The following is a 22,892-nucleotide window of genomic DNA, read 5'->3' on the forward strand; positions in this document are numbered from 1 at the left end:
GGTGTTGCAAGTCAGCAGCTGCAGCAGCAAGTGATGTAATCCTTGTAGAGGCAGATGGCAAGTGCCGACTTGTACTTCACAAGATTTTGTGCTTTCACTGCCTAGGGCCCAGGTTCAATCCCTAGTTGGGGAACTAAGACTGCCACATGCTGCGTGATGTGGAAAAAAAAATTAAAATAAAAAATAACTAATAAGAGAACTTCTCCCATCCAAGTACTAACCAGGCCCGACCCTGCTTAGCTTCGGAGATCAGACGAGATCGGGCGCATTCAGGGTGGTATGGCCGTAGATAAGAGAACTTATTAGTTATAGTACAGAGAACTCTACTCAATACTCTGTAATGATTTATATGGGAATGGAATCTAAAAAAGAACAAAAATATGCATATATACAACATGTATGCATATGCTGTATGCCTGAAACTAGCACAACAATGTAAATCCCGACAGTAGGTCTCTCCTTTCGCCTGCGGTGAGTGCAGAGTGCGAACTGCGGCAGCCGGAGTCATGGCAGGACAGGCATTTAGAAAGTTTCTTCCCCTCTTTGACCGAGTATTAGTTGAAAGAAGTGCAGCCGAAACTGTAACCAAAGGAGGCATTATGCTTCCAGAAAAATCACAAGGAAAAGTATTGCAAGCAACGGTGGTAGCTGTTGGATCAGGCTCTAAAGGAAAGGGTGGAGAGATTCAGCCAGTTAGTGTGAAAGTTGGAGATAAAGTTCTTCTCCCAGAATATGGAGGCACCAAAGTAGTTCTAGACGACAAGGATTATTTCTTATTTAGAGATGGTGACATTCTTGGGAAATACGTTGATTGAAATAAGTCACTATTGAAATGGCATCACGTGAAGCTGCCCATTCCACTGAAGTTCTGAAATCTTTCATCATGTAAATAATTTCCATGTTTCTCTTTTATAATAAACTAAGGATATCCAAAAACAAAAAAAAAACAACAAAAAAACAATGTAAATCAACTTTACTCCAATAAAAATTAATTAGAAACAAATAAACAGGCTCCCACCTGGCCTCTGCCTCCTGGCCCTGACCTGAAAGTCTACAATGGCTTCTTCTGCCCTTAGGATTTCAGTTCTAATTCTCTGGTACGGTTTATAAGGCCAATCATGACCAGACACCTCCTCTACCTCCCAACTTTCATTTCTCTTCATTTTCCCTGCCCTTCACACTCTTCCCCTTATTTGTTCTCCCTTCCATCCTTACTGAGTTCCATTTAGTTCCTGAACATGTCATCTGTTTATAATCTCTGAATCTTAGCCAATACTAGTCCCTCTGCGTAGAAGAGCTCCTTTGGGTCCCCTCCCAGCCCATCATCTTGCTGACTGCACCTTTTTTCTTTAAAAAAAAAATTTTTTTTTTAATTTGGCTGCACCTGGTCTTAGCAGCCAATGAATCACCTTGGAAGTGAAGCCTCCAACTTGCTTTGATCATGTACCCCATGTGTAGAGAGCTGTCCCCTCTGATTCTAGAGCTAAATAAATGAATGTGGTGGTCTGGAGACCTAACCTTGGGATGCTCTGTTAAGCAACAAGAAATAACCAGGGGGTTATTGAGCCCTGTAAGTGGAGTGTTGCTGCCTGACATGCACCATTGGCTTTGGGACACGGCAGCAGGCAGGCATCCAAAGGCCCAGGGAGGGCGTCAGAGACAGGGTGGAAGGCTGGAGGTGAGGGCCTAAGAGAGGAAAGGAGTCTCCAGTTACAGACGAGAGCTTGCCAATCCTGTTGCCATCCTCTCCCATAAGGTAGAAAATCTGAACTGTGCTTCAGGAGCTCAGTGACCTGGTGAAGGAGACAGCTGAGCTGTTTCTAAAGGGCTTCCTGGCTTCTCCTAGCTGCCTGATGAGTTTCCATCAAGATACATGCATAATCCAGTCATGCTGTCTCCATGCACCATGCACTGAGTCGTAAACACCCTGGGACTTCTCCAGGTCCCTCAAGAGTCGGCTTGTCCAATGAGACTGACTAACGTGTTGTCCTCTGGGTTGTTCAACCCTCCTGGGGAAGGCAATCCACAGAAGGCCAACTGGCAGACTGCCATCTTAGCAGACCAGGAGGCAGACTGGCAGAGAACCAGAGATCTCGCTAGACCTTCTCCCCTTCCCCATGCTCTTCGTTAGGTCGATATATAAACGTGTTTCTAACATATATACAATAATATAAAGAATAACCAACCCTCCTCTCCACTAGAACCACAACCCCTGCATTTTGGGTTTGTTTCCCTTCTTTTCCTTTACAGTTATAGTACCTATGTATATATCTACAGTGATACCTGTAATTTTGCTTGTTTCTGAACCGACAGAACTAGAATTCTACCGTGTGCAATCTCTTGCAGTTTGCTTTATTCTCTCAACATTCTACCCATGGGTTTCACCTCTGTGGTTTTGGTTTTGATCTTTGCAACCGGTCTATAAAATAAATGGCTACTCACTATGTCCATCCTGGCGCAATGTATCGTGTATCTCGGGTGGCCGATAAACCCTCTATGATGATGCTGTGCAAGATGAGTTCACAGAACAGCCAGACCACTCACTTTCACGCAGGCGCAGTTGCAACATCGGGGAAATCGAGTGTCCACATGAGGTATAAATCTTTTAGGCAAAGGTTAAACATGAACTGATCACTTGGCATAAATCTTGGCAATGTATGCTGCCTCAAGTACGAGTTCATCATTGGGTTAGGCAAATGCATTTAATAACACAAATGCAAGGGGATAAAAATGAATAAAGTTTAGATAGTCCACCTTTCGAGTTATTCCTGCTTTGGCATCTTTCCTGGCAAAGAACTGAAAGCAAACTATCAGTGAGGGGTGCAAAGCATGCTTTGTCTCACCCACTCTCTCTAGGGAGTTTCTTGAGTTAGTACCATAAGTAATAGAAGTAAAATTTTCATATAATGTAGATGTAACAAAAATAACAGTTAATCCTCTGGGCGTCAAACTAACAGGCCTAATATTTTTCTAGGTACTAGAGTATTTGTTTCCTCCGTCAGTCTCTGATATTTTAGTTCTCTGGTTCTCAATCTTGAGTCCTTTTGTAGTCATCCCCCTGAACATAAAAAATTCGGATGTTTGCATCGTCTTCCGGGAGATTCTGATGCAATCGGTCTGAGGTGATGCCTTTGCGTGGGGGTTTTGAAAAGTTCCAGAGACACAGCTGTAGTGGAGTTGAGAGGTTCTGGTTCACACCACTTCGTTTCCTCCTCTGGGTCCAGCGCGGCGCCTGGTGGAAAGTGATGCTCAGAATGGATACCGAACGTTCAGTTTCTCAGAAAGGAAGGAAGCGAGGTCTCGGAACCTCAAACCCTTGCGGTGCCCTGGGGCGAAGACCACTGAGGAGCCAAGTCCTGCCAAGCCAGTGGTGAGGGCGACGCCCCCGTGCCCAGGTCTCTCCCCGCTGCCCTGACGCTAGAAAGTCCCCACCCTGGAGAGCAGGTACTCTCCGGTCAATTCTCAAAGGCCTCTGAAGATACACGGCCACCGTGAAGTTCGGCGGTGCCAGGCGGTTTCTTGTTTCCACAGGTGAGGCAGAGTCTGAAGAAACTTAAGTGGCCTCTTGGGGCTCTGGGCCCAAGCCGGGTTGACTTTAGAGTCCAGAGTCCTCTCTTGGCTTCAAATTGCAGCCCGGCAGCGCCTCCCGAGACAGGTGGAGCGGGGGTCACCTAAGCAAGCCTGCTCCGCGGGGAAGGCGGCGCGTCCCCTGCGGCCCGAGCGCGAGTCTCGGCGCTACCAGCGACAGCTGCACGTGGCGCGGCGGGAGAGGAGGTCTGGGGAGGCGGACTACAAGTCCCGAAAGGCCTCGCGCTGGACTGGGCGGGGCCTCGCAGGGCCGGGCGTGCGCAGTGGCTCTCGGGAGTAGCGGGGCGGGCCCTCCGGGCTGTCAGCTGTGGCCCCGGGCGCCCGGGCGGGGGTGGTCGCGGCCATTGGCCGAGAGGCGGCGGGGCGGGGCCGGCGTGCGCCGCAGCGGGTTCATGCCGAGCGGGCGGAGGCGGGCAGCCGACCCGGTAGGCGCGCGCCGGTCTGCAGCGTTCGGCCTGAACCATGGCAGCGGCGCCCCTGAAAGTGTGCATCGTGGGCTCTGGGAACTGGTGAGCGTCAGCTGGCGGGCGGCGCGGACTCCGCCTCCAGGAGGCCCCTCTCCGGGGCGAGTGAGGGCGCGCGTCCCCGCCGCGGCGAGGACACCCGGCACCGCGCGTGGGGAGGCAGGGCGGGCAGCGTCGCGGCCCGGCTGGGCACCGCGCGCCCGGGGAGGCCGCGCCGAGGCACCAGCTGGGGAGGCCCAGAGCCCGCGTGCTCCTGGAGGCGGCGCGGGGAGAGGGGACGGCGTGCCCGCGGGCACCTGTCTGCGCTCGCGGCACCAGGCAGCGGACGCCCGGGGGCCACCTGCTCGCCACGCCCGGGGGGTTTGCGCAACATCCTCAGGACGTTCTCCATTCTCCTGGGCAGATCTCCTGGGTAGAGGAGTTGTAGGAGGCTCGAGCGTTCTTGCTGGGGTTTCCGTGTCAAGGAAACCGAGGCAGAGGGGGATGAAGGGTGCCTGTCGTGCAGGTCGAGGGCGGAGCCGGCTCTGCCCTTCCAAGTGCAGGTCCGGCTCCAGGCTTCTGCCAAGTCTAGTATCTTAGTAACATATCGGGAAGAAAATCCAAGTTCCCTACAGCCCGGGCTCGCCCAGTAGCTCAAGGGCTTTGGGAATTTTTACCTGGGGGACGGGACGGGACGGGGCGGGGGGGCTGGTGTTTGCGAAGCTTTGCGTCTCCGCTCTGCCAGGCATTCTCTTAAGCACTTTAAACGTCAGCTCTTTTAGTTCACTTTCTCAGACCTAACACAGTTGGATTATTTGGTGTGTTTGGGTGACTGTAGAGGAAAGTGGGCTGGGGGCGAGGAGGCAGAATATGGTATAGCATCTGGTGTTTTCAATCTTTTCCCATGGCTGCCCGCTATTTTCCCCACATTCAAGGGACTGGTATAAGAATAGTTAAAAGAGTGATGTCCTTTAAGTCCTGTGGCCGCACACTCATCACAGTTCACGCTTGTAGCAGCCCTACAGAAATTGGTACTAGTTACTCGGTCTTCCTCTTTAAGACTTGGCCCAGAAAGTACTTTTTGGAGGAAACCTTTTCTGATTCGCCACTTTTCCATCCCAGCGAGGCCAGGAGCGGCTCTCGGTGCCCTGTTGCTACCATCTGTCATAGGTGATGACTTATTTGATTATCTGTTTCCACTCCTCCCCTTCCAGCTCTGGAGAACAGCAAGAGCTAGGCATGTACTTAGTAAATACTAAATGAATAAACACAAACTAAGTTAAAAGAAAAATCTTTTGGCCATACTGAGCTGCATGTGGAATCTTAGTTCCACAATCAGGGATCCAACCCTCCCCGCCCCCTGCCACCATGACCTGCCCCCTCCCTCCCCCACCCCCGCGGTGTTTGGCAGCCTGGAGGCTTAACTACTGGACCACTGGGGAAGTCACCCCAAACTCATTTTTTAATGAAGAAATGTAATTATATACGATTTGGCCAAATTTCACATTGTTAGAAAGGTACCCCAGAACTCACCAAAAAAAAAATTATCTTGGCTAAGTTCCAAGACAACCCACCGTTATCTCCCAAGGTACTTCCTGGAGGAAAACCAGTGTTATCAGTTTATTCTGTTCTTTCTGGAAGAATTCCATCAGATGCAAGAGAATGTTTACAAGTAGTGTTTTATCTCACATCCCTGCAAATACTAGGATATTTTGCACTTTTCTGTAAACTTTTTTCAACCAACAACAAAATGTTCTGTCCTACGTTTAATTGAGTCCGTACCTTTCATTGCAGAGCTTCGTTTGGACTTGCTGCTGACTTTACCAGTTCTTATCCCCAGGCACTTGAGTGAAATGTCAGCTGCCTCATGGACTGTGAGCCTGGAAACATGCCCATTCATCCTGTGTTCTTTAACACTAATTTCCTCTTCTGAAAAAGGCCCCAGGAGCACAGATGACAGCACCTTTTCCTCCTTTGCAAGGTGCAGGAGAAATGGCATGGCTGGGCCACGCGGGATTTGGGCCTGGAGCTAGAGTCATGAAATGACCCTCCTGCCCCCATCTCTGACTTTGGCTGCCTTCCCGCAGCTTAACTCTGATGTACTTGACTGTTTTTCTTGGCTTGCTCCAGATCAAGGAAATGGAGTAGAACTTGGCTAGTGACACTGGAGCTGAGCAATTGAGAAATGCACCAATGGTTTGGCCTGGCTGCCAGGCTCCATTAATGATGGGATCAGATGGGAACAGTCATTGGCTTCCCAGGCACTGTCCTGGGTACAGAGCCACGCCAGCCCTAGAGAGAGGTTCACGACCTCACCAGAGAGATTCAGGAACTTAGGAACAGAAAATGACACAGAGATGCTGCCCAGGGGTCCACTGAGTATTCAGCTCTGGTCATAGACATTTGCCTGTCTGCTCCATGCAGATATAGTGGTCTTTCCAGGGGTAGGAATGCAATGGACACTGTCTCTGCCTTCAGGTCACAGATAGATAAGGACTTGGAAGGTTATGTTCAAAAGAAATACAAAGTGGAATGAAATATCTGCCTCAAGGTTAGACGTTTTAGGTTTATTTCCTCCTGTGGCTTGCGGGATCTTATTTCCCCGACCAGGGATGACACCCGTGCCCCTGCAGTGGAAGCATGGAATCTTAACCCCTGGACTGCCAGGGAAGTCCCAAGATTAGATGTTTTAATAGTGTTTTTAATGTTGTTGTTCAGTTGCTAAGTCGTGTCTGACTCTTTGCAACCTCATGGATTGCAGCACGCCAGGCTTCCCTGTCCTTCACTGCCTCCCAGAATTTGTTCAAACTCATGTCCATTGAGTCAGTGATGCCATCCAACCATCTCATCCTCTGTCGTCCCCTTCTCCTGCCTTCAATCTTTCCCAGCATCACAGTCTTTTCCAAAGGGTTGGCTCTTCACATCAGGTAACCAAACGATTGGAGTTTCAGTATCAGCCCTTCCAATGAATATTCAGGCTTGATTTCCTTTAGAATTGACTGGTTTGATTTCCTTGCAGTCCAAGGGACTCTCAAGAGTCTTCTTCACCGCAATTTGAAAGCATCAGTTCTTTGGTGCTCAGCTTTCTTTTTGGTCCAGCTCTCAAATCCATACATGACTATTGGAAAAACTGTAGCTTTGACTATATAGACCTTTGTCAGCAGAGTGGAATCCAGTGTTTTTAATTGTGTTTGTTAAAACATGGTCCAAAGACCACTTGCATCAGAATTGTGTGTATTGGTCGCTCAGTCATGTCCGACTCTTTGTGACCACATGGACTGTAGCCCTCCAGGCTCCTCTGTCCATAGAATTCAAGCAAGAATACTGGGTTGGGTTGCCATTTCCTTCTCCAGGGGGTCTTCCCAACCCAGGGATTGAACCCAGATCTGCATTGCAGGCAGATTCTTTATCATCTGAACCACAATTAGTACCAAGGAATCTGGACTTGCTGAATCACATTCCCTAAGGGCAGGGCAGATTTTTTTCCCTTCAGGGACTTTAGCCTTCTGTTAACTTTTTTTTTTTTTTTTTTTTGACCTTGCCACAAGTCATGCTTCCCTGGTGGCTCAGACAGTAAAGCGTCTGCCTACAATGTGGGAGACCCGGGTTCAATCCCTGGGTTGGGAAGATCTCCTGGAGAAGGAAATGGCAACCCACTCCAGTATTCTTGCCTGGAAAATCCCATAGATGGAGGAGCCTGGTGGTCTGTAGTCCATGGGGTCACGAAGAGTTGGACACAACTGAGTGACTTCATTTTCACAAGGCATGTGGGATCTTAGTTCCAGTTGCCAGTCCAGGGATCAAACCCATACCCCCTGCATTAGAAGCACAGGGTCTTAAACACTGAGCCACAATCTATTCCACAAACACTGAACCCAATCTTCCACTAATTTTAAAACAGATTACCAAAAGACAGACCCTTCCAGATTCTCAGGAATAGGAAGTTGCCTAAGCAGCGTTTACACTTGGGAACTTGAAGTTGCTCAGAATGCTTAGGTAAATAAAGGTGTTACGTCTGTAGCTATAAGGTGGCTCCCATTAAGTTCATCCTGCAGTGTAAATGATCATCTCTGACTACGCAGATACCTGAAGAATGACAGGCCCTGTCCCGCCCTCCAACACTTAGAGCTGGTGATGGTGGAGGCTGGGGCACCTCACCGAGCCCTGCAGGGCTGCCCGCCGCGGGCAGGTAGGTGCTTCCTAACCGGCACCGCGTTTCATGGGCCTGGTCCCTGGGACTCATAAAAGCAACTGAAAGGAAAAAACAAAAGCCTCCTAAGTTCCTGCAAAGATGAAACAAAGTTCCTTCAGCAAAAAGATCTCCAGGAGATCTCTCCTTGGGACGGCCACCCTGAAGCAGTGCTAAGATGCAGTTTGAGAACTAAAACGTCAGGGTTGTGTTAGTGAGAGCTCAGTCTCTGTGCACCGATGCGGAACCAAACCCTGGAGACCAGAGCTGTGGGTGAAGCAGAGAAGGACAGCTTTATTACCTGGCCAGGCAAAGGGGGACACACCAGGCTTCTGCCTGGAAAAGCTATGTGTCTCTTTTTCCAGAGAACTTGATGAGGGTTTTTGTAACAGTGGGTCAAAGATGGGATTGCTGACAAGATCAGGGAGTATGCTGGATCTCAGGTGGTTGGTCTTCTAATCTTGATGAGCTGCTCTAGTCCCTCTAATCTTGCCTTAGGTGGTTTCTTGGTTGATTAGCCAACTGTTTGAATCCTCTCTTTGGAACTCAGAGAAGGTCGTAATGGCTGGAGTCTTGCCTACCAGAAAGGCCTCTCTGCCTGGGAGCCCCACAGGGTCCCACTCTGTTTCACTTGTATTTGCAGCCCCACCTCTGTGCCTGGGAGGTCAGTCCAGAAACACCCCAAACCTCCTTGGGAGGCCGGGTGGGGCAGGAGGCAGCAGTAATAGGATTCCACCCTGATCCCCTCCTGGCTTCTTACCCTGTCAGTCTAGGTCCTTGAGCAAACCGCTTCTCTCCAAGGCTCAGGCTCTGACTGACGTTGGTACCTGCTGTTTAGGATCATGGTTAGGATGAAGTGAGGTGATCCAGGAGCGACCTAGGTTCAATCCCTGGGTTGGGAAGATTCCCTGGAGAAGGGAAAGGCTACCCACTCCAGTATTCTGGGCTGGAGAATTCCATGGACTTATAGTCCATGGGGTCCCAAAGAGTCAGAACTGAGCGACTGAGCGACTTTTACTTTTTCAGCAGCGTGCAGAGGGACTAGCACTCAGTAAATGTCAGCTAGTGAAAAAATGTTATTTTCGTTAGTTGGGTCATCTTTGACCAGCACCATCATTATTAAGTCACACAATGGATCTTTTCGAGGCCAGTGTTGAATAAGGTGGAGTGGGGACGCAGATCCTTCTAACTCCGATGTTCACGTCTCTATAAATTCTTATCATTTTCAGTGAGAAGCATACTTCCACCTGAGAGCCGGTGCTCATCACAAAAGGCCAAGGAACAGGGACAGAGGAGGGGAAAAGATCAGAGAGCAGGAGGTGTTTCCAGAAGTTATCTTTTGCCCTTGTTTACACCGTCACCTTACAGCTTGACTGACGCCTGGGACTGAAGGTCTGGAGAGCTTTGGCCCACTTTGCACTGATGGCCGAAGCTGGTCATCTGGGTGACTCTCTTTGTCCTGCTGGAAGCGTCTGAATGCAGCCTGGATGGCTAGTCATCCCCCGTGTCATCCTTTTTTGTCTGGGCTACTCAGGCTCTGTGATGATTCTTGCTGTATCCTGACATGGAGAGCTTGAACTGACTTGAGCTTCCGTGTGTGAGCTCCTCTCCGGTCAAAAATGACCCTTGCCCTGTCCACAGCAGTGGAACTGACACCTCTGCTCTGGAAGCGGGGGTGGGTAGTGATGCGTCGGGGCGACCTGGGAGGAGACCCATTTCCCCGAGGAGCCAGGCTGAGAACACCTTCCAGACTAATACACCTATTTCTGTTTCTGTGCAGTAAAAACATCACAGCTATTCTGGGGGTGAGTCCAGTTTTCCTAGCTGAGCCCTCTTTCACCTCTTTCGCCATTCTTCATTTCCTCCCCGTCTTTAAGGGAATAATCATTATAGCAGTTGCCACTTACTGGCATTTTCTGTGTCTGGGATATGTGCTATTTCATGTATATCTAATAATAAGCCTATGCGGTACTATTACTATCCCTATTTTAGATGATGAAATTGAGATTGGAAAACTTTTCAAGGTCAGTGGTTAATACAGTAGAATTGAAATGCAGATCCCTCTAACTTCAGGGTGCATGTTTCTAGAAATTCTTATCATTTTTATTTAATTTTTTTGGCCACGACCAAGCAGAATGTGAGATCTTTGTTCTCAGACTAGGGATCAAACCCACGTGTCCTGCCATGGAAATGTGGAGTCTTAACCCCTGGACTGCCAGGGAAATTCCTAATTCTTAACCATTTTTAGTGAGAAGCATACTTCTATCTGAACAAATCCCATCTGCACAAAAAAATTGAATATCTTATCCTCCCTAAAAAAGTCTAGTATAACAATATTCCATTTAAAAAAAATCAAATTGAAGTGAGGTCTTAAAAATCGTCCTGGAGGGACTTCCTTGGTGGCAAAAGTCTTGAAAAACAAACAAGATCCTGTTCAGTTTCCTTCCACAGTGGCCACCCCTTCTCCTGCAGTTCAGACACGATTACAATTTACTGTTTATAAGGTGCGGCTCAGTCGCTTCAGTCATGTCTGACACTGCAGCGCCATGGACTGTAGCCCGCCAGGCTCCTCTTCCCATGGGATTCTCCAGGCAAGAATACTGGAGTGGGTTGCCATGCCCTCCTCCAGGGGATCTTCCCCACCCAGGGATCCAACCTGCATCTCCTGCGTCTCCTGCATCACAGACAGATTCTTTACCACTGAGCCACCAAGGAAGCCCTGTTCATAAGGTACCTGATCTTAAAATTAATCTAGAAAATTAATCATTAGATAAGTCTGGTATTTGACAGGGAAATCCATCACCTCCAACTTCCACCCATTAGCATCAGAGCAGTGGCCAGGTGAGCCCACTCTTTTTGAAGACATGTCCCATTGTTTAGAGAGTCATGTATCCGCCAGATCTTCTCCATGTAGTGTCTCCAGGTTTCTCAGCAGTTGCCGATGGGAAGTTGTGTCAGGCGCCTCACCTCCAGATCTTTCTTCTTCCCCTCATCCCTGACTCCCAGGGCTTGATGACATCAGGAACTAAGCCTGACTTTCCTCCAGCTCCTCTGGGGTTCTCCTAGTGGCGCTTTGCTATCCTTCTGTCCTCTGGGGTTCCTTCCACAGTTGGGTGCCAGGACTTCATCAGTTATCTGCTACTGCCCAACTATCTCCCCCTGAGACTTCCTGACTTCAAACAGTTTGAGCTAAGCTGGGTGGATCTGTGCTGGTCTCTTCTGGGCTCTCTGTTAAGGCAGCAGTTGGGTGGGGAGTGGGCTGGGGCTCTTGATCCTCCACACCCCCTTTCACAGGGGTGGGCTTTGGCCAGGCTGATGGGGATGACAAGCCACATGTTCCTCTGTCTGCAGCAGGCAAGCTTGGGCTCCTCCATGCGGTGACTGGGTTCCAACTTCCAGAAAGAATTCATATGAATTCCTCACATACCATGGAATTATACAGTGATTTTTTTTTTTTTTTTTTTTGGTAACTGGCTTATTTCATTTAGTATAATGTCCTCATGTTTTACTTGTAGCATGTACCAAAATTTCCTTCCTTTTTAGGGCTGAATGGTTGTAGGTATATACCACCTTCTCTTTGTCCATCAGTGGACACTTGGGTTGCCTCTGTCTTTTGGCTCTCGTATATAATTCTGCTATGAACATTGGTGTACAAATACCTTTTCAAGATTCTGCTTTCAAGTCTTTTGGGTGTATGCCCAGAAGGGGAATTGCTGGATCAGATGGTAATTCTATTTTTAGTTTTTTGAGGAACCACGGTATTGGTTTTCATAGCAGTTGTACCATTTTACATTCCCACCAGCAGAGCTCAAGGGTTCCAATTTCTGCACATTCTCACTAACACTTGTTTTTTCGTTTTGTTTTAATATAGTAGCCACCCTGACAGGTGTGAGGTAGTATATATTTTGTTAATTGCATATGATCATATGTTAGGTACACTTTGCATCCTGTTTTCTGTTAAATGTAGCATTCTATCTTAGGCTTTTCCCCTGCAGTTTAGATTTTGATAGACAGGCTTTTTTTTCATCTGCTTCTCCCTCTCCTTTTTCTCTGTGAAGTTGTTCACCTTGATCTTTTTTCCTCTGTGGTTGCTAGCTTTGATTTTAAACTTAGGAAGCTTCCCTATCCAGAGATCAAATAAGCATTCACCAAATTGAATCTATTTTTAAAATACTTTGTTTTTCACATTTGCATCTAAATACTCTGGCATTTGATTGTACTCTAAAAGCCCTTAGCTGCAAAGAATTACGCAAAATGTTAACAGTGGTTCTCTCTGGTGGTGAGTTATTTATAATTGTTTCTTTCATCTTTCATGAATAGCTTTTAGCAATAAGAACGTAGATGTTATTTAAACCAAAATTGTGGAAAAGGAAATGGCAACCCACTCCAGTATTCTTGCCTGGAGAATCCCATGGGAAGAGGAGCCTGGCGGGCTACAGTCCATGGGGTCGCTAGGAGTTGGACATGACTCACAAACCAAAACTGACCATTCTCTTCCCTTGGATACACAGGCTGGATCAGCTCTGGGCATGGGATGGGAAGAGTCTAGCTGAACCCTTGTTTGTTCTCCCTGGAGAGTTTCCTCCTTGGTTAAAGAGGGATGGTCTTATGGGGTCCTTTCTGGACCAGAAAGCTTCTGCACCGTGCAGTTCTGGGAATTGTCAGCCTGCCTGGATAGGCATCTTGTCCCTCGGCTGATTAAAATATCACTTCTTTTGGAGAGGAAGAGAGGAGCCAGTGCCAAGGGGCTGGGGGGTGTTGCCTAGTGGAGGTTAGGACCTCCAGCAGGTGAGTGTCCATCTGGGACCCAGGGAGAGAGAGCAGAGAGGTGAAGACACATGAAGTGAAAGTTGCTCAGTCATGGCTGACTCTTTGCGACCCTGTGGGGTATATAGTCCATGGAATTCTCCAGGCCAGGATAGTGGAGTGGGTAGCCTTCTCCAGGGGATCTTACCAACACAGGGATCGAACCCAGGTCTCCCTCATTGCAGGCAGATTCTTTACCAGCTGAGCCACCAGGGAGACCCTGTGAAGACATGACTGGGTTGCGGATCTCTCCTCCTCCACTGACCACCTGCCTGTTTGATCCTTGGGGTCCAGTGTCTTCACTGAGAAACGGGGAGCATGATAGTGCCTGCCTCAGAGGGTTGCTGAGGCTTGAAACAGATAACTAGTGGGTGAGGTATTGAAAACAGTGCTCTAGTGGTAACCAGATTGCAGTGTACAAATGTATCAGACCAACTTGTATGCCTTGAGTTTATATAATGTTATTTGTCAATTATGTGTCAATCAAAAAACAAAGAGCAGACAAACAGCAGTGCCTGACAGCTGGTGGTCAGCACATCCCTACCTGCCTCTCTCTCCTCTTCCCCTTTCCTCCCCCACTTTACCACCTCCTTCCCCGCCATTAACCTCCCGCCACCCTGCAACACGTGTGGGCTCTGGGTAAAAGCGCAGGACAGCCTCTGTGCCCCTCCGGTTCCTGCATGCTTGCTCCTGGGCCCCTCCATCTACCTGGAAACCCACCCCCCACCCCACCCCAAACTTGGACTTAGCGGCTTTATCCCATTTGTCTTCTCTGTGCCCGGCATGGTGTCTGCATGGCGTAGGTACTCAACAGGCGATTCTCAACAGGCGATTCTACTCTACCCCTCAGCAAGTGGGAATCAGTGTGGGCTTTGGAAACAGATCTGGCTAGAACTGCTGGCTCCAGATGGACAGCACAACCCGGTAACTTACTCTCTCCAAGCCTCGACTTCCTTATCTGTAAAATGGGGATAATGTGGCTGCTGAAGAGATGCAATGAGCTCTGTGTCACAGACTCAGTGTGCACGCAGCTGGCACGGAGCATCTTTTCCTACCCACGGTGCCTTTATTGTTGCTTTTTTGGGGGGAAATTTTTTAAAGTCTTTATTGAATTTGTTACAGTATTGCTTCTGTTGCTTATGTTCTGTGTTTTGGACCATGAGACATGTGTGATCGTAGCTCCCTGACCAGGGGTCAAACCCCTATCACCCCCAGCATTGGAAGGCAAAGCCTTAACCACTGGACCGCCAGTGAAGTGCCCCCACCCAAGTCCCTTTTCAGTTTCGTGAGCATAACATTGCTGAGGTTGCAAGTTAGCCTGTATCTTGAGACCCAGGACTTAAGATAATTCATGATTCCGCTGCCACTACCTGGTCCAGGGACCCAAGGTCAGAGTGACTGAGCCTCCCGGGTCGTGTCTTAATCTGCCACGTGGAGGTTGAGATGGACTTTAAACCTCCTTTAAACCGCCCCAGTCACTTCTGCCCTGCTTATTCACTTGCACTCTCTTTGAAAGTTGATTGAAAAAGAAAATTTTGTAACAGCACTCCAAATACCACAAGTAGAAGATAACAGCCCCCTGTAGAATGGAAACAAATGGATCATCTAGGCAGCCTCATACTTTGCAGAGGGAAATTCGCAGAGGCCAGGGAGGTGGAGAACACGGTGGCGCTCACATGAGCCTTGCTGCAGCTCCCTCGGGGCGGCCAGGTGAGTGGAAAGGACTCACGTGGGAAAAGGACTCTGTGTGTTTGGGCGGCTCTCAGCTGATGGGACTCCCACCGGCCCCCGTTCCTTACGCTGGGAAGCACCGCACTCTATCACAGACCTGGCATTTAGCAGACAGACGAGTGGGCGTGTGGAGTGATGGCTGCTTGTGACCTTGACCCAGCTGTGTTAATGATCCATGCCTGACCGGACTTGGGCAGTGACAGGACAGGCCTGAAACGCAGACTCCACCATCGTGGCTGTGGGACCCCAACTTCCACTGCGGCCAAACCACACATCGCCCGCCTCCATGGACTGGGCTGTAGACAGTGTATATTATTTTATTTTATTTTTTTAATTTTAAGCTCTCAGTTCTATTGGATCTGTGCATGTTTTTGGACTGGTCCTCTGTAGGCTAGGCACATTTTTAGGACAAGGTTGTCACTTATACGTGGGTTCCATTTCCTTTCAAAACACACAGGTTCCTGCAAAACACTCCCTTTGCTATTTGATCCTGTTCCTTACACAAATGTGACAAACACATTTCTTTTCAAATAAATTTTGAATTAGTTTTTATTACAGTTTAGGGCTTCCCAGGTGGCGCTAGTGGTAAAGAACCCACCTGCCAGTGCAGGAGCCGTCAGACTCGCATTCGATCCCTGGGTCAGGAAGATCCCCTGGAGGAGGGCATGGCCACCCACTCCAGTATTCTTGCCTGGAGAATCCCGTGGACAGAGCAGTCTGACAGGCTGTGGTCCATAGGGTTGCACAGAGTCAGACACGACTGAAGCAGCTTAGCATGCACGCATAGTTGCTTTACAGTGTTATGTTAGCTTCTGCTTTCCATCATCATGAATCAGCTGCACATGTACATATATCCCCTCTTTTTGGATTTTCTTCCTTTTCAAGTCACCACAGAGCACTGAGTAGACTCCCCTGTGAAGGTTCTCATTAGTTATCTATTTTATATATAGTAATGTATATGCATCAATCCCAATTTCCCAATTCATCTCCCCACCCCCAAATGTATTTAGTACCATTTAAGAGCCACAGAAGAATTTTTGGTTATGGATTATACTTAAACAAAAAGCCCCAGCTTTATTCAGGTATACTGGAGACACGGAAAACTGAGTGAGACATAATTAATATTTGATGGGTTTGGAGATAACACATATACCTGTGAAATGGTCACCACAATAGAGATAATAAACATCCATCACCTCCAAGAGTTTTCTCCAGACCCCTACCTCCAGTTTTGGTGGCAAATATATATTCTTGTCGTACAGAATATATTGCCTTTATTATGCTGAGGCTAATTATATACATTTGAGGTTTTATAAACAGCACAGAAATGGTGGACAGCAAACAAAATACTTGGTTCAAATGGAGACTGTACTGAAAGAGATGAAAATAAAGCGTTTTCATTTCTGATCTCTGCTTACCATCCCCCCCCTCCCCCCCAGAAAAAGTTTGTTATTTAGACAGAACAAGACTAGGCCTTATGTTTTACTGTTTTTGTTCATCTCCCTAGCTTCTTCAGTGAATTGAATTTCTTGCTTCTTCCCCACCCACATCTCTTCCTGTGCCTCCCCCACCCTGTCCATGAGCGACAGAGCCAACGGCTTGGCCCAGAATCACCTGGAGTTACCTCTAGCTGCGTATCTGATACATCCCTTTGCTCCTGATGCAAAATAGCCCGCTCTCCCCCAACGCAGTGCTGAAAATAACACGCACGTGTCGTTGCTTGTGCATCTCTGAATCAGCCGGTTAGTTCTTGGCCTGGCCCCACTCCTCATGTGTCTGCAGCTCGCTCAGTGTTGGCTGGAAGCTCTGCTTTGCCGGTTCTTCCCATCCCTAGGGTATGAAGCCCCTTTACTTCTCTGTAGACAGAGGGAGTGTGCCCATGTCTTCTCCCCGGACCACCCCCTCACCCCCCACCAGGTCTGTCCATCGTTTCTCTCAGCTGAATGCTGGGTGTGCGAGACTTCTCATGGATGAACTGGGTTGCATCTGAGTCCTTTGTGTTGAAAGTCTGTCGCAATTGACCCTTCTAATCATATGTCCCTCATTCCCCTTCACCTCTTATCACACACAGGACTGTCGAGTTCCTTTTACCTTGTTCTCTGTTAAGTGGATGTGATCTCGGGTGGCCTCTGCCCACAAGGGCTTGGAGCAGGGCTTGGGTTCCCAGCTGGAGATTGAGTCCAGATCAAGGTCAACCAGATCCTAGCCACTAGACCAGTGGTCAGTGACAGGAGCCCTGGCCCTTCAGCTCTGCAGAAAAGAACTTCCACAAAGACGGAAAGTAGTGAAGCATTTATTAAGAGGAAAAGAGTACAGTGTGTATGGATAGACACACGGGCAGACTCAGGGGGAGGAGTCCCTGAGTCACACTCTCCTGGCAGTTTGAATTACTTTTATGGGGCATTTCTTAATGGTTTTCCTTTGGCCAATAATTTTGATTTGCGTTCACAGTCCATATTTGATGTATCTCAGGATCCTCGCACGTGTGCGCGTACGTCTCTAAGCCTAGATGGATTATACCAAAAAGGCCTATGGGTAGGGAACATCCCTTGGCATCACGCCCCTGTAGCCTCCAAGGAGCCTCTCTGCACATGTGTGGTCGGGGAGGTCTCCTGACTTCGAGAATGGGAAGTATGTGGTTTGGGCAGGGTCCAGCTTCCTCCTTTAATTATCCTGCCATCCTCATCTTGGAGTTTTGGTCCAAACGGAATGAATCTCAAATTGCTTTACCTTGGGAGGCCCTCTACCTCCTGCCTCATGTGGGAAGCTTTTTTTTCCTTTAAATAGTCGTTTATTTAATTTGGCTGTACCAGGTCCAAGTTGTGGTATGTGGGAATCTAGTTCCCTGACCAGGGATTGAACCTGGGCTCCCTGTATTGGGAGCGTGGCGTCTTAGCCACTGGATCACCAGTGAAGTCCTAAAGTGGTCGGGAAGCTTTTGAGAGCACTCCTTTGTATTGCCAGCTTCTAGCCAAATGCATTAAACACAGTAGGTGATCAGGACATTTTTTGCAGCCGACATCAATGCATGAATGAAAGACTGAATGAAGACGTTGATGAAACTAAGGAGAAGGTAGAATGAAGTCCTGATGAGCTTACAGGAGTGAACAATATGCCTGGAATTCTCATTTTTTTTCTGTCCTAAGCCCCTTGAGCACCATAGGACAAGGTCTGTCTGGTGGGCTTAGCTCTTAATAGTTCCAATTGTTATTTAAGTTTTCTTAACTAACTTTTCAGCAGACACTACAGTAGGTTTGTCCCTGGTTGCAAGTGCTTGACTTTTCCAGGAGGGAACTGTGAAGGGAGAAGGAGGTGTATTCCAGTAAGACTGGACCATGGGGAGGGCGCTTGTGATTTAGTTTATTTTCTCACTGGCTTTACTAGACTTGGATTCCTAGTGTCTTAGAGATCCCCACCCCTCTCGGTTTGCTGAGTTCATCAGAATCACACTTGGTGTCTTTGACCTTGTGTGAATTGTCAGGATAAACATTAGGATAAAGGTGGTAGTGATGGTGGGGAGATTCTTGGCCTTTTCTTCTATCAAGTGTCAGAGGAGAATTGGATTAAAGGATATTTAGCTAATAAACTGCCCTGCTGGCATAGAATAAGGATTTCACAGGGAGCGCCTCTCCAAGGATAACCCTCTCCATCTCTTCTGTATCAGCTTGGTCCTGCCCCCTTTCTGTCATTACCCCTTACTCATTTTCCAAACTGTCTTAAGAATAATTGTTAGAAAAAGTAATAAATGCCCTGACGTGTGAATTCTCCAGGGGCTCCAGGCCTTTCTTTCCTTTGCTCCTCACACCAGGAAGGTTGTCTAAGAAACAAATCTTTTTTCCATTCAAAGTCCTGTAAAAGAAGCTGATTGGCTTAGCCGGGATTTGGTACCACCCCTGGTCCAAATCGCTGCACCCAGCACATCCCTGAAACGGGCATAAGTGCCCGAGCTGACCAGCAGCATCTCTGCCGTGGGGACCAGCTGCACACCACGGCTCTTGTGCAGAGGACTGGCATTAACTAGCATTAACTGGCATCTTCTCTTCCCTCGGGGGAAAGCCTGTGGGTGACTGATTCATTACCAGGATGTGTTTGGTGAATAGAGATGCAGAAAAGGGAGCTTTTAGAAGTCGCTGGGTGTCTGTTGGGGAGACCAGACCTGGAGCCCTTGCTCTGCTATTTTTCTTGAATCCACCTGGGTCTTCCTTTATGACTCCACCTGGGCCCTAGTGGAGTTCACCAGAACACAGCTTATCCTACAGTAACTGCATATGAATCTTCTTTTGATGGATTGGAAATATAGCCCAGTGGCCTTGGAGACTTTGGGAACCCTTGAAATGTTTTTTTGCTTTTTTGTTTTCAAGATTTCTTTTTTATTTTTGGCTGAACTGGGTCTCCGTTGCTTTCCCTAGCTGAGGTGAGCAGGGGGCTACTCTCTAGTTGCAGTGGTCGGGCTTCTTGTTGCGGAGGCTTCTCTTATTGCGAAGCCCAGGCCGTAAGACACATGGGCTTCAGGAGGTGCTCTCGAGCCTGTGAGTTGCACAGGCCTGGTTGCCTCACTGCACGTGGGATCTTCCCGGAGCAGGGATTGAACCTGTGTCCCCTGCACTGCCAGGCAGATTCTTAATCACTGAGCCCTTCAGGGGAAGCCCTGAAGTGTTATTTTTATGCATCTTTCAGGTGGATTTCTCTTCCACCTTTGATAGTCTCTTCCAAGAAAGGTTGATGCCTTCTAGTCTCAAGGGGAGGTACTTTTTGACCTTGTACCAAATTCTGAGGCTTTCCTGACCACAGGGCAGTATTTCCAAGTGAAAACAACTAAGCTTCAGCCGAGGCAATACCATATCTTGAGTTCTAAGCTCAGTGCTTGAATAAGAACTCAAGTCTTCTGAATTATAATCTGGTGCTTCTTCTCTTCTGCTCAAGGGAATTTATCATTTTCTCTCTTTTTAAAAAATTTTTTTATTATTTTTTAATCATTTTCTTTTCCACCATTTCTTTTGCAGGGGTTCAGCTGTTGCAAAAATAATTGGTAATAATGTCAAGAAACTTCAGAAGTTTGCCTCCACGGTCAAGATGTGGGTCTTTGAAGAAACAGTTAATGGGAGAAAACTGACAGACATCATAAATAACGACCATGAAAATGTGAAATATCTCCCCGGACACAAGCTGCCAGAAAATGTGGTAAGATTTGGGGGTAAAAGTATTGGGATTGACAAAAAAAATTCACTCAGATTTTTACACTACATCTTATGGAAAAACCAGAATGAACCTTTTGGCCAACCCAATTTTTTGGTTCATTCTGAAAGTTAGGCTTGACTGAGTTAGCACCTAGGCCTTGGGGGGATGGGAACACTGCTTCCCCAGTCTCCTCTTCCTTTCTGTCACCAAGTTCATTGCTTGATCTGTTTTGGTTTTCCTCCCTGGTGCCTCAGATGGTAGAGTATCTGCCTATAATGCCGGAGACCCGGGTTCGATCCCTGGGTCGGGAAGATCCTCTGGAGAAGAAAATGGCAACCCACTCTAGTACTCTTGCTTGGAAAATCCCATGAATGGAGGAGCCTGGCGAGCTACAGTCCATGGGGTTGCAAAGAGTTGGACACGACTGAGTGACTTCACTTTTTTTATTGTGAATGTGGCCTTGCTTTGGGCCTTGCTAGGGCTGCCATGACGAAGTAAAATAGACTGGGTGTCTTAAACAACAGGAATGAATTTTCTCATAATTCAAGAGACTTCAAGTTGTCTGGAGGAAGTAACTTTTCTTTCCCCTTCTAGGTTCTACTGTCTGGCCTAGGAATTAAGCTGATACAAGTCAGAATAACATGTAGTAAAGAATCTACCTCCAGTGCAGGAGAAATGGGTTCGATCCCTCGGTCAGGAAGATCCCCTGGAGAAGGGAATGGCAGTCCACTCCTGCATTCTTGCCTGGAGAATTCCTTGGACAGAGGAGCCTGGTGGGCTCCACTCCATGGGGTCGCAAAGAGTCAGATAACCTCTGAACAATTAAAAAAAAATGCATAGGAGAGATCCAGGAAAACTTTGTAACCAAAAAGATAGAAGCCCTTACCTTAGGTAATCCTCATCTAAAGAAAAAAGGGGGATGGGGGGAACTTGCCCAGTGGTCCAGTGGTTAAGACTCTGAGGTTCCAATGCAGGAGATGTGGGTTTGATCCCTCACCAGGGAACTAAGATCACCCCACATGCCTCAGGGCATGGCGAAAAAGAAGGATGTTGAGGGTGGGGAGAGTCAATTATGGGAGGTGAGCAGGAAAGCACAGGAAACAAAAGTGAAGTTTTTACGCAGATTTAATCATTACCTTCCCAGTTTGAGAGTTTGTAGAGATCTGGTCCTTCTCTTCTTCCCTTGGAGGGAGACCCCCCTTACAAATAGAGATTTCCCTTATAGATGTAAATATTTTTACATAAGGGCAACTCCTATTTGGTTTTCATTGAGTCAGTGATGCCATCCAGCCATCTCATCCTCTGTCACCCCCTTCTCCTGCCTAGATCTTTCCCAGCACCTTAAAATATGCTGAACTTCCTTAGTGGTCCAGTGGTAAAACTCCACACTTCCAATGCAGGGTCCTTGGTTGGGAAACTTAAGATCCCACAAGCTGCAGGCTGCAGCCAATAAATTCATAAATAAAATAACTTTATAAATAATAATAATTAATATGCCCACTGCAGGAAGGGGGACAACCTCCAGGGCCTGAAAGGGGCCTCTTGTCTAATACTCAGAAATGAATTGTCCCAGGAGACACACAAACTGGCAGAGCAAGATACTTTACTGGGAAGGGATGCCTGGGCAGAGAACAGTAGGATAAAGGAACCCAGGAGGACTGCTCTGCCAGGTGGCTCTGCAGTCTCAGGTTTAATGGTGATGGGATTAGTTTCTGGGGTGTCTTTGGCCAGGCACTCTGACTTAAGAGTCCTTCCTGGTGGCGCACACATTCGTCAGCCAAGATAGACACCAGCAAGAAGGATTCTAGGGGGCGGTTGGACACGTGGTGTCTCCTTTTGACCTTTTCCGAACTCTTCCAGTTGGTGGTGTCATATTAGTCCCTGTTCCTTCCCAGGACCTCCTGTCGTGAAATAACTCATGCAAATGGTTACTCTGGTGCCTGGCCAGGCTGTGTCATTTCACTCAGTTTGTTCCCCCAGCATGCCAAAGAGGCATATTTTAAGGTGGCAGAATCTGCTCTGCTGAAAAGCCCATCAGCTAGGTGTTGACAGGGTTGGCTTCTTCTGAGGCCTCTCCTTCCTGTGTCTCCACGTGGTCCTTCTTCCTAATCACCTCTGCAGAGACACCAGTCACATTGGGTTCAAGCTCACCCAGGGACCTCATTTTAACGTAATTCCCTTTATAAAGACTCTGCCTCCAAATACAGTCACATTCTGGGGGACTAGAGTTAGGACTTCCACACATGAATCTGGGGTGGGGGTGGACACATTGCAGACCATCACAGTCTACCTTCTTGGCATTCAGGGTGCTGATCACATCAAAGCTGGAACTAAGAATTTTGCTTTTCATGTTGGTACCTGACACTTGTTCCTTGGAGGAAAAATTGTGACAAACCTAGACAGCATTTTAAGCAGAGACATCACTTTGCCAACAAAGGTCCATATAGTCAAAGCTGTGGTTTTTCCAGTAGTCATGTATGGATGTGAGAGTTGGACTGTAAAAAAGACTAGGTGCTGAAGAATTGATGCTTCCAAATTGTGGTGCTGGAGAAGATTCTTGAGAGTCCCTTGGACTGCAAGGAGATCAAACCAGTCCATCCTAAAGGAAATTAACTCTGAATATTCTTTGGAAGGACTGATGCTGAAGCTGAAGCTCCAATACTTTGGCCACCTGATGCGAAGAGCCGACTCATTGGAAAAGACCCTGAAGCTGGGAGAGACTGAAGGTAGGAGGAGAAGGGGATGACAGAGGATGAGATGGTTGGATGGCATCACGGACTTGATGGACACTGAGTCTGAGCAAACTCCAGGAGATAATGAAGGACAGGGAAGCCTGACGTGCTACAGTCCATGTGGTCACAGAGTCGGACACAACTGAGCGACTGAACAACAAAAAGGAAGAAATGGAAGTTTTATTTGAGCTAAATGAAGGATTATAACCTGGGAACAGCATCTTA

At 47.8% G+C, this 22,892-nt stretch overlaps 2 protein-coding genes across 2 annotated transcripts in view; both read left to right on the forward strand.

Moving 5' to 3' along the window:
* Nucleotides 1-486: 486 nt before the first annotated feature.
* On the forward strand, nt 487-910 carry LOC136167723 (10 kDa heat shock protein, mitochondrial). The gene has a single exon (XM_065935229.1). It carries the CDS (start codon nt 507-509, stop codon nt 813-815), a length of 309 nt encoding a protein of 102 aa, XP_065791301.1. The 5' UTR covers nt 487-506; the 3' UTR covers nt 816-910.
* Nucleotides 911-3,913: 3,003 nt separating this feature from the next.
* The window catches only part of GPD1L (glycerol-3-phosphate dehydrogenase 1 like), a 60,493-nt gene continuing 41,514 nt past the window's right edge, over nt 3,914-22,892 (forward strand). The window contains exons 1-2 of the mRNA XM_065932923.1: nt 3,914-4,097; nt 19,761-19,938. Coding sequence (XP_065788995.1) covers nt 4,051-4,097; nt 19,761-19,938 — 225 coding nt within the window. The 5' untranslated portion in view covers nt 3,914-4,050. The remainder of the gene's footprint in view (nt 4,098-19,760; nt 19,939-22,892) is intronic.

This window comes from Muntiacus reevesi, chromosome 4 (genome assembly GCF_963930625.1).
Source record: "Muntiacus reevesi chromosome 4, mMunRee1.1, whole genome shotgun sequence".
Lineage (NCBI taxonomy): Eukaryota > Metazoa > Chordata > Mammalia > Artiodactyla > Cervidae > Muntiacus > Muntiacus reevesi.

Excerpts from the sequence above, each read along its gene's own strand:
- LOC136167723 (XM_065935229.1), top strand. The coding sequence starts at position 507 with ATGGCAGGACAGGCATTTAGAAAGTTTCTTCCCCTCTTTGACCGAGTA.